Source organism: Corvus hawaiiensis, chromosome 3, assembly GCF_020740725.1.
Source record: "Corvus hawaiiensis isolate bCorHaw1 chromosome 3, bCorHaw1.pri.cur, whole genome shotgun sequence".
NCBI classification, from domain to species: Eukaryota; Metazoa; Chordata; class Aves; order Passeriformes; family Corvidae; genus Corvus; species Corvus hawaiiensis.
Genome location: NC_063215.1, coordinates 62,860,249 through 62,875,488, shown reverse-complemented (window position 1 = coordinate 62,875,488; position 15,240 = coordinate 62,860,249). Strand labels below are relative to the sequence as shown.

Below are 15,240 nucleotides of genomic sequence, written 5' to 3'. Positions count from 1 at the left end.
GTCTGTGTGACTCAAAGAGCACAGAACTGAGAGGGATCTCAGTTGAATCCTCTGCTATCTCAACCACTGTTATTGTATACGCTTTTCATAATTTGAATTTAAGTAACACCTTAAAACCATGTCTCTCCTTCCTGAGCATGACTGGATCTGTTGACCAGAGGTGTACAGGATAAGCGAGGAAAGGAAGGTTGTGGTTTTAAGTTGGTGCTGTTGGGTTCCACCTTCCTCCCCACTACTGACATATTCGCATGCACCTCTTTGCACTGGTGCTTGTCTGATCCTTCTCTGGTGCTTACAAAGCTAATGGACCTCCTACTCCTTCCTCCCTTACCCTCTCTCTCCTCCAAAAATAAATAATTTTCTGCCACTTTTCAGCCTCTGACTGGTTCACCACAGAATTACATGAGTGCCTGTGCAGCTAGGAAAGACTGGATTAAACTGCTGCAGAACTAGAGCCCAATGAAAAATGAAGCAAAGCCTTTTTCATACCTGCCACCCTGCATAGGTGTCATCTGTCCATGAGGTGTGGATGCTGGTGTTGGGGGCTTCAGATCGCCTGGCACTTCTGTCATGGAATTACTACCAGTGGACTGTGGAGTCTGTGGGCCTTGCAAGGAACCAGAATTAGCTGAGAAATTTAAAAAAAAGTAATTATTGAAAGGTAGCAGCCAAATTCCTGTGGAAATAATAATCATCAAGGAAAGGAAATGGTTCTTTCCTCCAGAAGCCTCGGTATACCTTAATCCATCTCAGTACTTTATAACTTCCCCAAAATCCTCTGAGATCAGGATATGCTGTGTAGTAATAGCCATCATCTTTCCTAGAACCATGAATTTAATCTGCTGCCTGAAGCAACATGAATAGCAATCATCCAGATGAAGGATCATTTAAATCAGAGGTCAGAGATACAAAGTTAATTGTCTGTAGTTTACAACAGAGTAAACGAAGGTTGTTCTTTGGCATAGCTCCTTATAATCACTATCAAAACACATATGTTTATAAGAAATAAATAAGATGGTATTTAAGAAATATACAAGGCAATCTGGGATCAAGAAGAAAAAAACAACTGAAAGTAGAATTTGAACAGGAGGCTACAGCTAACACTCCTAAAAGAATTGTAAAAATAGAAATGGACATCTTAACAAAATGTTAGTTAGGGTCAGTCATGGTAAAGCCAAGACCAGGTCAAATCTGCAAAGCATCAGTTTAATCTGCAAAAACTTATTTGTTGAGATCTCAGAAAGCAATAGAGTATCTACACTAGTGTCCTCCTTAATGGAGGTAAATAGCTTGATATTCTTGCTATGACAAACGTAGAAGAGCATTTTACTGTTGTGTTCTGAGCAGCAATAAGGGCATTAAATGAATACATCAGATAAGCTAATGGTAAAATACATCCAGACCAGTCTTCTAGAGTAGACACCAAAGCTATATTTTCATATGACTACTGAACAGAAACATGCCTTGAGCCCAAAACTCTGACATAGTAGTTTTATAATTTAGAAGGTGGTAAGTGAGGATTAGTAACAACATCTAAGCCTTGGATCTGACAGGTCTTGCAGCAGAAATTCTGTGGACGAAGAACTTGTAGGATTCAAGTCTTTAGATGCAACTGGGAAAAAAAATACCAACAGAAAAAATTCACAAATCCAACACACTGAGTAGGACATGGATTTGGCTTGAGAGGTCCTTCTTTTTTATGAACTGTCATGTAAGTATTTTATTTCACCTGCCTATCTACATTCAACAACCAATTAACAAAACTTTATAAATTACTGTTAGAGGGAAAGTTGGAACAAGCAGTATGGGTTTTTCTTCTGCGTATGAAAGAGAGTAGTTTATAATTGACTCAGAATCCTAGAACACTCATCATCCTGACAGGCAGAGCTTGTTTTTAACTGAAGAACACCTTTTTTATATGTGTTTCATTTATATCTGTAACACATGCTCCCCTATCTGGAAATCAGTCTCAGTAGCAAGTGCATATGTAAAATCCACATTGTGTGGACCACATTGTTATTGTCCTCAGCTTTCTGAGGCATTTTTGAATTATGCTTACATAGTAATGAAGTGCAAAAAAAAGTTTAGGAAAAGCTCTCTGACTGCATTAGTACAGTAACAAGAACATTTGCAACAACTAATGCTACAGTTAACTGAAGGCTTTAGTGCTATAATAAAACAAAAAATCATCATATTCACATAAAATGAGCTCTTTGTATATATGACCCCTGAGCAGGTCAAGATCATTCTTCTGCCCTTGAGCTTTAAACACAATTCTAGATTCTTCTAAAAAGCTTGAAAGCATTTCTGAGTTATGCCACAGATTGTCACATATCATCTTGCTATATTAGAAACATGTAAGTAAACATCTTAGTGTACCCATATACTTACTGTAAGTTCGGATATTGCCTAACCCTGCATATTTCTCTTATGGTGGGCTATTAAGCAGCAATTAAGCTTTTCCCTATCCTACCTGAGCAAGAGCTTAATTCATATCTCAAGCAAATCTAAAGGAAAAAAGTAAAAGATTTTTCAGTATTTATGGGCTGCAGGAGTGCAGAATTATTGATAACAATGTGTTTTATATCATATTATATAAAGAAATGTTTAAAAGAAAAAAGAAGACACCCAATGAGAAGCTACAAGTCCAATTTCTATCTTCTGGCTGGCAGTTATAAAGTTGGTTATTTTTCCTCAAGCCTCTTTCTAAATGACTGGTTATAAACAACGGAAAAAATGGAAGGCAAATGCTGTCATGAGAAGTGCAAAGTTTCTGGTACTGCTTTTTTAATACACTTTGCCCTTGACCTCCATTGGGTTAGGGACACTTCTACAGAATAGAAACCACAAGTGTTTCAATCTCTGGATTAGGACACCATCTACCAAGAAGAGCTTGTATTTCCTATTTCACCTTAAATTTTACATTTGCTGGGCTGCACTCTGAAATTTTTACATCTATTTTGCAGGGATTTTATTATGTTAGATGTTTGATTGTGGACATCCTGAAATAGAAACAGTATCTTTTAGAGTGCTTCATAAGCTTCAGTATTAAAGCAAGTTCTAAGAAGGAAGACAAACAACAATGTTCTTTTAGGAAAAGTGATCTCTGCTTACATGATTCTGCAGCTATCTTGGGGATGTCCAGGAAAAAAACCTGTGGGTTCATAGCTACTGAATTCCTCACCTCCCATCCACATCTAAGCAACATTTGTCTTTCAAGCATTGTAACAGATTTGTAAGAATATGCTTTTCACAATAGAAAATACATCAGAACTTAAATACAACTGACATCTTTGTCAGTGAGAAGGTGAGGTCTTCCACAGTTTGCTGTGGAAGCATGTGTTTGTAACACATGATAGCATGCATTATTTTCTGCAGCATGGAACTATAGTACTGGCATGGCTTTTGCCTTGCAAAGCTGGCATGGCTTTCAGGAAAGACCCTTTATTTACCAGAGAAGAAACATGCAGCTAAAAAAAGATATAAAACCTTTCTCTTGCCAGCAATTTTTTTCCCTTTGGGGAAAAAAAAAAAGAAAGAAAAGGAAAGAAGAATGCAACCTCTTGAAACTCCATTAATGTGAGGCCTGACATGCTCTCTAGGATATCCCTACCTTTTGCCAGAAGCTACAAATGTATACTCTAAAGTAAACAATGGAAAGGTTACTGAAGGTTAAGTACATTCTCATACTTCAGAGTGAACAGCCAGCCACCACGCTGGGAAGATAATTTACACAGCACGAACCCAGCGCCCCAGTTAGGCTGGACTGGGGGCCGCTGGCTGCTGCAGGGCCCCCCGGGCAGGCGTGGATGCAGGCACGGGGCACCTCCGCCTGTCCCCCCAGCCACCCCTCCCAAGCCCTGGCCCATCCATCTTCAGTGGGGATTCCCTGGCTGGCCTCATGACACGCTCCATGACATCACCTGCCTGCTAATAATAGCACTTCAGTGAGCCACCCGCCAGCAGAGAGACGGATGGGTTTGGTTACAGATGCACTCACTGAATGGCTGTGTCCTGCGGTGCTGTGTTGTGTCCCCCCCGCCATCCCCCTCCCCAAGTCTCCTTTCTCTGCTGCCAAGGAAACACAGGCAACACACTCCTGGCACATTCTCGCTCTCTCTTTCCAGCACAAGCATATGATTTTTCCAGGTTTGCTTTAATGAAATCTCTGTTGACATCAGGGCCAGCTGCTGTTACTCACAAGAATCCTCAGCTGGACCACTTTGGCCATCCTGTTCATTCAACAGAGGATAAACTCTGAGCCTGTTATTTTGAGAGTTGTGCACACATAACTGCACAATGCAACTAAGAATTCAGAGTGCCAGAGGACAGCAATGGAAAATAACTCCTTCATGCTGATGCTCTCTTGGAATTTTTTCTCCAGCATCCATTAGTGCTTACTGTAATGGTGCCCAGAATTCTTCTCAGCTTAGAACTTCCCACATTATTTGTGAGCATTTTGGTCAAAACTATCAAACACATGACAGGAAAAGCATTTTCCCTCTGCACCCACTCTGGAAAGCACTGGAGCACTAGAAGGAAGAGGTATGATGCCGCTCACTCTAAGGGAGTTTTTACACAGTTAAAGTCATCAGCAGTTGACATGGACCTTGGCACAAACCCAGTGATCAGGACAGAAGGCCAACAGGGGTCCCCCAATAGTTAGTCTGTCACTAGACATTTGCTACTGATGGCATTACCTGACCCAGGCAGATTTAAGCTGATACAAAGGCCTAAGCCTACCACAAACACATCATCAACTTGCACAGCCTCAGAGCAGTGCCAGGTACATTAAAACACTCAGGCCCCCAGCCCTCCCCAGAAGCATTATGAAACAGCAGAAGAGGCTCTGACAGTGATATGAAGTGAGAACTATTAAAATGAGCACCTAATCCTAACCCTAAGACCTTGGCTACTGTGCAAATCTCTGCTGATCAAGGCCAACCAGTCTGTCACTTTGCTGCTCTACTCTCATTCCTTTTTTCAACTTCTTATAATTGATGACACTATCATGAATTGCACTGTACATCACACTAAATTATGCACTCCTTTACATACCATTTACCTTATTAATGATGTTGTAAAAACCAGAAGTGGCGGAAAAATCCCAAATATAGTGCTACAAGCAAATGGACAAACACATGCTCCCAGACCACCATCTTGCAGTCCCATAAATTTGACTTACACATCGCATCCTTTCCTTGACCGTGCTCTTCCATATGAATCTCCTCGCCATGGCTGTCGTATTGTGTTTCCCAGCCCTCCCTCTATGCCTGCATTCTAAAGGTCATCTGTGAGGCAGTCACATAACCACCCCTTGGATCTGAGACATCTGCAAGAACGGATTTGCTCTAAGCTGCACTTCAGCCTGCTCCCACCTTGCATAACCACCTACCTGGGAACTATGACAACATTGGAACCGAATCCTCCTCTGTACCATAAAGGCTGCCAGTCCTCATGTATTCTTATGAACAATTGAAATATTTAATTTCAGAAGTTTTATGAAGATCAGTTGACTTTTAAGATCTCAAGACTTGTTTTGTAGCATCAGCTTGTTAGCACTGGACAAAATACAACACCCTCCCCTCTGAGACAAGTCCCTCTCCTTTTCTATCAGATTAACTTCAGCTCTAATACTGTAACTAGTTCCCTGCAAATGGATTTGGCTTCTGAGTGGCTCTGCCTACACTGAGCTAACTGCACAAGAGAGGCTAATGGTTAAAGCAAGGACCTTTGGAGGCTACTGTTTCTTGTTGTATTGGGCTCCTGTTCCCTCTGAAAGCCAAACAGTGACAGATTATCTAAAGTATGTCTACAACTCTGCTTCTTTTGTGCAGCTAAAATGTTAATGTTGGTATATACTAAAGGAAAAGGAACAAGAAAAAAATCTGACTATTAAAGAGAACAAGCCTGTACTCTCTGAGGCATCTATACCTCAGCAGGATTTCATGTACTAAAGCTGATACACACTGGGAAAGCCTTTCTCCGTACAGAAGTGCAGTCCCATTCAGTGACACGAGCTCTTTTCTCTCCAACAAAACAAACCTTGAGATCCTTGCTTGCTTCCCCCTTTTCTAGTCTCTATGTCCTGCTGTGTTTTTATTTTACAAAAATGGTTTCAGTTCTCCTCAAAGACAGCTTGCTTGAATGTTATGATAAATTTAAACTTGGACTTTGCCATTTTCATTTGTAGCATCACGATGCAAAAGAACCCTGTAAAGTGGTACATCGGACAATTCCATTCCTTTGTTTCATGTTTACATATTTAAATAACAATTCTTCATCTCAAAATTCAGCTGATATATGGTGATCATCCCCAATTCAACTGTTGAGAGCAGTGTTGGAGAAAGAAGGTAAAGGAGGAGAGAACAAAGCATAATACTCTTTCATTTTTAGAGACAGATTAATTTATTCTTCACTGTCCTTAACAAGTCTAACCATTTCAGCTTCCCTTACCAGTCTTCTCAGGAGGTGACGGGCACCTCCAACATGTATTTTTTGCAACTGTGCACATTCAGGACACTCTGTGCTTATTTCAGACAGATAAACATTTGGACTATGGGCTTTACTTCTAGCACCAAGTGTTTTTCTCTATCTCCTAAACTTATTGCAAGGTAACCTAATCTCCTCTTCATTAAACAATCACCACTGGGGTATCTGATAACCCTAGGTTTTAACAAGGTGGAGGAAATATTTAAGTTATTACATAGGGATGTACTTAGGAAGATTTTAACTAAACACTCCCTCAAATCCTTACACTGAATAAATCAGGCTGAGGAAGATTTAAGCCTTATCACTGTTATCTTCTTCTGTACTGACAAAGCACTATTGTAAGAGATAATCTTGGAAAGGCCAGAACTTTATTATATGATTATAAAGGTCTTTGCAATTTTCTAGTATCCACAATAGGGTACTGAAGTCATGTGATTGCAAACTGTCTGCAGGGCTTGCTGGCTATCTGACTCTCCACTTCCCATTTTCAGCCAGTGAACTGCACTAAGAAATGAATAAATTAATTTAATTAGTATTAAGTTAATTAATATTAACTTAATTAAGGAATCAAGTTAATTAGTATTTTCCTAAACTTGTGTTCTAATGCAGGAAACTACTGTAAACATTCCAGAAACTATATTCTCTTGGCAGTAAGTGACAGTGGTCTGCCTCATAGTAATTGTGGCACTAATTCACAAATTTTGTCAAATTATTTTGTTGGTCAGAAAAACTAATAACAAAAGGAATAATCCAAAATAATTAAAGGACCTTTTTACTCTACCATGGGTAGTCCAGAAGTCAACATCTAGACTAATACTATGACTCTTCCTATGTACTTAAAATGTTTCTACTTAAGAATAGTCCTGTCTTGAGTATCAACTGTATCAAATCTTGAGAGACTTAAGCAGCATGAATTTAGAAAGAAAACAGTGGTTTCAAACATCACCCTGTAAATGCAAAAAAGAACAGCCAGAATAAAGCAATCTCAGTTCCAATTTTTCAGATGAGAAGATAAAAACAGTGATCCTAATGACTTCTCTGACACACAGGATTAGCAACAAAAGAACAGAGCGCGTGCCTCCGAACTAGGATGTCTGGCAGTGGGGATACACTCTACTCTCATCTCTCCATCTGCCACACATTCAACACGAGCTGCATCAGAGCAACCATCTGAGACGCGCTGATCAGTCCAGCATCTGCCATCCTGCTCCAACTGAAGCCTTGCTGATCAACAGTTGGGCTGAAAATCAGCTTCAGTCACGGCAAGGAAAGTGCAGGTACCAGAGCCTGACCTTTAGACAAATGCATGCTCCTGTCTTACAGCAGAAGCACATCCGTGCAGAACTCCGTTCTTTTCCTTACGCCCATGTCACTGAATGTTAAGGGTACGCTGGCACAGACGTCTTTGTATGTTGGACAAACCAGATACACGACTGCGGGTGGCCCTGCAGACTTAACACTGATTTGACTGAGGAGCTGGCTCCAAGTTTGAGAACAAGATGTCAACAACAGATTTATCCTTGTTTTTTGTCCAGCATTGTCGAGACATGCTTCTAAATATATAAGGTGCAACGACCTAGCATCCCTTGCACTCAGAAAATGGTTGTGTAAGAGGCTGCAGTTTATTTGACTTACCAGGAGATGGCGGCTGAATCTTAGGTTGTTTCTTGGTATCTCCAGTGCTGAAGACTTCTGGCGGGGGCTCCTCCCCTCGCTCAATCTTGCACTCGAAGGCAAACAGGTACTGAATGTATTGTTTTTTCAGGGAGCTGGCTGCGCTGCTCGAAGTGCCAACGTTCAAGGTGGTTGCCAGCTCACGCCATTTCTTGTTTTTATTAACCTAGCAAAGTAAACGGCAGAATCATTGGTTTGCAGCAAAGTGTTTTGTTTAAGTCAGGAAACAAAAAAGGAAAAAAAATCCCACTTAATGTCTTGGTTTACTTTTTTTATTTTCCTCTTTTAACTAATGCTCATTACTCCCACACGCAGTAATGCACAGACAGCATTTACAGTTATAAAGCCATTAAGGAACCTGCTGATAGCTACATAAAAAGCTTTGCTTGTGGAGTCTTCTGCATGGTGCATCCTTTAAATGCCTTACACCCTTCCAGGGCCTATGCTCTTCACTTAGCAATCCATCTCCAAGTAAATTCCTGCTCACTCTCTCCCTCCCTGACACCCACCCACACCCACCCCATTCTAATTAAAAAGCAGCTTCTAAAATATAATTTAGAAAGCAATAACAGTGTTATTCTGCAATTTGTTTGAACGTTGATATGAAAAATAAATTTTTCTCCCAAATAGCCACCAGCTGTCAAACAGTTCAGCTTGTAATTCCTGGTTCAATTCCTTTCACTTTAGTGCATCTTGCAGGGGCAGATCAATGATTCTCTGGCTAGATGAGAGGCAGAGTGAAGCCAGGCCCCTTAATTAATTAAGGCAGACTTCAAACACTCACGGCTAGTCCAGCAATACTCTGTATTACAATACTGACTGCACCACTCCACTGCCAGTCTTGTTTGCAGTGTAAGGCTGAGAATATTGAAAGACTCTGCTCATGACTTCCTCAAACACAGGTGATCTGTAATAATAGCGAAGTTCATTTGTCATCCTGGATGATGCCACTGACTCATTCGGCTGTACCACTTGTAGCAGCCACTGCTTTTGCTGTAACACCTGATGCCTTTAAGTTCATTCAACCAGTTATGCCATTTCTAGGTATGATCCAAGGAGCAGGGTCAGCACCAAAATAAATGGGCTTTAAACATCTGAGAATATCAGCTTTTGTGGGTAGCAATTCTGATTCTATAATGTCTGCTCCTTGCCCTAAGGCCTGATATTTTAATGACTCCAACTTGTGTAGCTAGAAAGATTGTTAGCCATACTATTCCTTAGTCTGTGTGCCAGAAAAGAAAACATTTTCTTAAGTTTCTCTCTGTGTTTAATAACACTGTAACTGCTGCCAGTCAGCAAAGATCTTTGGGGATGGCATTAACAGCAAGCAGGTTGGCATGGCTGTGCAAAGTGTTTTTATTTCTCTGGTGCATCCTGCAAGAACCCAGGAGTTAAAGGAGACCAGATTTTCATAAACTGCCCTTGTTGAGGCTTGAAATCCAGTTACACAGCTCTTTGAGCCTACTGGCTTACAGCTAAGTGGTGCGTAACAAACACATTGCATAATGCAAACTGGAACGTTCATGCCTAAATGCCCAGGATATTGGCATTTAAAAGAAGACTGCCAGCAGCTGGTCTGTTCATGTTGGGACCCCATCAGCTGCAACTCTTCAGACAGAGAATGTGCACCAGCGCTGCACAGCTCCACTCCCTGGCACTCTCTGGGCAGAGTCACAAGATGTGGAGTGCAGCAGTTGGAGCAACAGCTTTTTAGGAGGGCATCACACAGACATATTTAAATAAAACTCAGCAAGCAAAGCTCTGCACCTCTGAGTTGCTCTAAACAGATAAACATAGTGAACATTCATGTGGACACACCAGCAAAACCAGAAGCCTTCATTTTAAGTGTAAATTTTCACCGGTACTGAAGCACACACATTTATAACTCAAGCTCTTTCAAAAATCAGTCTAAGTGAACAGCATCTATTCTTTGGCAAAACATAAAGTCTGTCACTGAAAATCAACACAATGTCCCAAAACAAAATAAATTTCCATAATAAGCAAACATGAATGACTCTCTAGAATATCCCATCTGCCCCCCATCTTGTTCAATTTTGGATGCTAAGAGTCACACTGTGGGCACAATCATGCTGTATGAGGCAGAGCAGCTGCATGATACGATTTACCTGTAATGAAGTTTCTGAGCTAAAAGTAATCAAATCCATATGATGCTGAGGAGCATGAGCCGATCACTAAAAATGTCAGGATAACATCTCTTACCCATATACAGCATTTAGCAACAGATGACTGTAGTAGGTTTCTCTGCCTTCCTTTAATAAAAAGAATAGCTAAAATCCCTGGATTTGAAAGGCCAATGATCTAATTCAGTAGTCAAATCCTATGTTGTGAGGTGCTATTAAAAATAGCTTTGAAAGGGGTACTAATTGATGTTGGACATTCCTTTCTTGAACTAACCACATAGATTATGAAAATATGTTCTCTTTTTGAGAATCTAATTTGTTTGCCATTTTTTTGAGTTCAGATTTTGTAATGAGTGTAGATTGTACCTGTTTTCATATTATATGTTTTATATAATATTACACATGCATATTTCTCTACATGTTAGCTGTGTTTAAGACCTCATTTTGCAAGGCATTGAACAAATGTCTTCAAAAACATAGAACTGATGGATCCTGGCACTTCCCAATAGTTTCTAGCATCTAGCCAGTGATCCCCCAGATGCAAGGGATGCTTTGTTATCAGGCAAAGACAGGCAACTTTGAATGCCAAATCTAAGCAAGTACTGACCGTTTTCTCCTGCTTTCCCTTTAGATGTTAAACAATGAAACATTTCATTTTGATCTGTGGTGAACAGCCTTATAGAACACATGAGTATTTTTCAAACATCCCTTTGCAAAACTTCCAGTTAGCTGGTGAGAACACAAACGAAAGCTTCTGTCTCCCATCTGAGACTTTTTTATTCTCAGCTCTTCCTGCTCTCATTTTTCTTCAACTCATTTAGGTAATTCACCTTTTCCTTGTAATCATTATGTTTGCAAGGCAACCCAAAATATCCTGTAAGCATTTTCCAAACACAGGGCAAAGCACAGTCTGTGTATAAGAAACAAATGTACCATATAGAGACACTCAGAATTAAAGGTTTGGGATGAAGGACTGTGTTTTAAGAACATGTCTGCAGTTTCTCTGGAGAGATGAAGTGAATTGTCCTACAGGCTATATCTCTATATGGGAAAGATGGACTTAAAAATTTCCTTTTCCTTTTAGCTCTATCATCTGCTTCCTACTCGTAACTTTGATCCAGTGGCCTTTTCCTCTTTTCTTCTCTCAGCAGCATTACTAGATTTCCCTGAAAAGGCAACAATTTCATCTGTCTACAGCAATGGTCAATCTTGATTCAAACTCCAAAGTTTTAGGGCCATTATAAAGCCCAAAATGAACTCCAGACAGATATCAAAGCATGAAATAAATTTTCTTCAACAATATTGCCAGTGCTGAAAACCTAATGATGCAACCAGCAGGAAATACTCTAGAAAAAAACGGCATTGGCTTTTTGAAGGTTCACTTTTAACCAGTTCTCACCTGTGCCAAACCTCCAATCTCTTTGACACAGACATAGAGCCTGAACAGGTCCAAGGGCTTCTTGCCCACAGCTGGCAGACTGGCCACAGGCGTGCCCCTCTCCTCCATGAACGTCAGGTACCGATCTACCCACATCTTGCGCTCCGGCTCATTTCCTAGCTCATAGACTTTAGTGATCTTCTCTCCAGTTGTGGTAGAGGAACTTGATTTCTAAATTGCAAGAAGAAAAGAAAGCGTTGGGGGAAGGGTGGGAGGGGAAGGGAGAAGAAAGTAAGAAACTCACAACACTGAAAAAGAGAAGATGTCAAACAAACTAAAGCTATCACACAACAGTCAGGAATGAAGGCTACTAGTTCAGGCACAAACAGTACATTCTGTCCATATGCAGAAAAGTCAACTTTATAAATAAAGGGCCCAAACTCCCCATTTTCCTATTTCTTTCACTGATCTGAACTTTGGATCCCAGAAGGCAAGTTTCTGATGTTGCCTCATGTCATTTTAAGAAGAGGTAGCTCTCACAGAGTGCTTCTTACCCACTTATTTCAAAGTGCTTTGCAAGCAAATATTTTGGTAAAATTAGAAACAAGCTTGTCCCACACAAGTTTAGAAGATCGTAAAACCAAACCAATCCTCTCCTCTTTGCCCTCAAAGATGGGCTAGAAAACCTGGAAGTGATCCTCCACAGCAGGAATTGCACAAAAATAGCCGAAAGTGTGAATCATGGCAAACTAGTACATGGAGAAGTAGTCCTCTCTTCAGAGTCATAAATGGTTACACTTTATTACCACTTCACACCACTGGTGGCCAAAAAGCAAGATAAGCAAGAGTGCCTGCAGTACAAGCAGATTGGTGGCAATACTCTTTGTGAACTGCCAATTAGCTCCCTGATCCAATAAGGCTTGTAAGTAGCTACTACTCTCCTCCCTTGACAGAGTACAGAAGATATCCATCTCACTTGTCCTACCTTGCAAAAGGAATGTGTGTTATGACCTGGGGAAAACCAAGGAGGGACAGGAATCAGAGCTGAGCCACCAGGAAAAGCAGAAGAGGTGGCAAGAGCAGAATTCCATCTCTGTGGCAAAAAGGCAGGAGCGAACCTGCTTTCCTGCTGCTCTTTGGGCTTTACAGCTAATGAAAGCTCATATTATGTTTGATTCCCTTTTCTTCTCTTTTTTGTAAAATGTAGAGACAGCAGAAAGCACTGAGGCTGCTACACAAGCTATGAATTCTCACCCCACTTTTTCTGTGCAATATAACCCTGTGAGCTGGGCTCTGTGCCGTGTATGGACAGACCCTGTCACAGACCCTACCCGAGCTGCATCAGCTCTGACAGCAGACAGGGGCTGCTGCTACGGCAGGAAGACCCTCCTACTTGCAGAAAGTGAACTGATTTGCTCAGCAGTGGAAGATGGGAGTGGTTCCGAATTAAACACAAGGGGAAAAGACTGACATAAAGCTTTGGGAAAGGAGCCAAATATGTGAAGGGAAACATATCCTTTACGTCTGTATAGTAAAAGCCTAAACTTTGTTGTTGATTGCAGCAGACACTTCTTAAAACTCATCTAGTCAATCACTCTTTCCCTCCTTTGCCTTTTCCTTACTTTGAACTGAAGACAGACTATTCTCATGTAAACAGAAACTCATTCCTAGTTGAACATCTCTAAAGAGGACCCTCACTGTACCTCACAGATGCTACAAAACCACCCACTTTGTCCATGTCCCCACGTAGTGGTGAGGCCTGGCACTCGACACCATGGAAGAGGGATGCAGCAGAGCAGAAACCCACTGCCAATGATTTCACCATTCATCTTGCATGTTAGCCTGGAAAATATGACAGACTCTGTATCTCCTTCCAGCTATCAGCTGCAACTTGGCAACACCAGAAGAGAGTCAGGAGAACAGAAACATGAAGCCAAGGGGGGTGACCTAGTGGTTCCATGAGCCATTGCTGTTCTTTCCAGTGAATGGATATCCATTTTAATTAAATAAATACCCTCCTTTAAAGTTTTCTGCCTTGCTGACATTGTAACTTCTTCACAGCAATCCTTGCTACAGACAGATATGATTACCTTTCTTACAAATGAGGTGCATGCCTGAATTTACTTGAGCCAGACTCGGTAGCGTTACAACTCCTACTGAAGTGAGAGTCAGGGCTAAACTTGTTTTATTAATACTAAGTGGCTGGCAGGAAAGTACTTTGACATGAATCCTGCAGATCATGCAGCAGTAATACATCACAAACTGATTCTGGAATAGCAACCAATTTACTCAAAGCATCACTTGCTGTGTATCTGGGTGTCCAAGATCAGTTTAACTCTTTGCAACAAATAACACTTTGTCAAAGTTTGGGAAGTTTTTTTGGGTGGGTGGAAAGGGGGAAGTAGGGAAGTCATGTTGCTACTAATTTGATATTGTAGTGAGTACTAGATACATGACCACACAGGCTTGAACAGTTTAATGAACTGGAGCTATCCCACTACCTTTTGCAGTAAGTACAAAGTTACTCTCTCTACTGGTCGCCAGCATCAATTTTAATCTGACACTTAAGATGCCCCAGAACTCTTAACAAAAATGAAGGTGGGAAATTCCAGCTTTTACCCAGCAAATTTTCTATGTGCTTATATTCTAACATACGAGGCAACAAAATAGTTTGTATTTCATGTTATGGTGAACCAGGATTAAGAAAGTTCAGATTTACCAATTTTAGGATTTCATTTTTATATGTTAAGATTCACTTTTTCAAATCAGATTCAGAGCAGAAGGAAAACTGTTAAGAATTTTTCATTCCGTATTTTTCTACTATACATCTCAAATGATGCTGCTTTTCAGCAGTGTGGCAGCAAGCTCTAAAATGACAGTATAATCTGAAAACTTTTCACAGCTTACAGAAGGTAAGAAGTGTTTCTTACTGTGTGAGCTTTCAGGTTGTCATGCTTTATAAAATGGGTGCAATTTTCTTCTAAAATGAAATGTTAACTTTAGAAGAATGCATTGCAGGGAAGAATGCTATTCCTCAAGAGTAAAGATCTTTTTCTCTTCTCTATTTTTATAAATGTAAACGTATAAAAATGACAGATTTGTGCAAGCTAGTCTACACACAAACAAACTTCAGTTTCACATGGGCAGGTTCAGCTGGAAGCCTAAATTCACCTATAAATATTAAATATTAACCCTTATAAAGCGATAGTTTATAAGAAAAAGACCCCATTGTTAATTAAAATGAGCACATCCCAGGCAATGCTGGAAGAACACTGATCATGACCTTTTCTTCTGTTAAGTATGTTGATAATTTTGGTGATAGAAGAATGCCAGTGCAAGCCTGTGGCACGTATCTTTACTGATTTAGTTGTATCCTACTCTGCCCGCAATCCCCAGCACTCTTCCACGATATACTGGCAGTGTTTAAATGGGTGATTAAAAAAACTCCACCAAAGTATATGGATATCAAAGCCAATTCCCATATTAAATCTGTTGAACCCCTTACTTTCTTTTCAATATACCTACCCACTATTAAAACTGTATTATACGCAGACC

At 40.5% G+C, this 15,240-nt stretch overlaps 1 protein-coding gene across 9 annotated transcripts in view; it reads right to left on the bottom strand.

Annotated features, from left to right (window-relative positions):
• ARID1B (AT-rich interaction domain 1B) overlaps positions 1-15,240 on the bottom strand; it is a 327,301-nt gene that overhangs the window by 15,296 nt on the left and 296,765 nt on the right. For all 9 annotated transcript variants that reach the window (XM_048299613.1, XM_048299618.1, XM_048299620.1 and 6 more), the window contains 3 exons: positions 11,707-11,916; positions 8,128-8,332; positions 490-628 (listed from right to left, as the gene is read on the bottom strand). In XM_048299613.1, the coding sequence (XP_048155570.1) occupies positions 490-628; positions 8,128-8,332; positions 11,707-11,916 (554 nt within the window). The remainder of the gene's footprint in view (positions 1-489; positions 629-8,127; positions 8,333-11,706; positions 11,917-15,240) is intronic.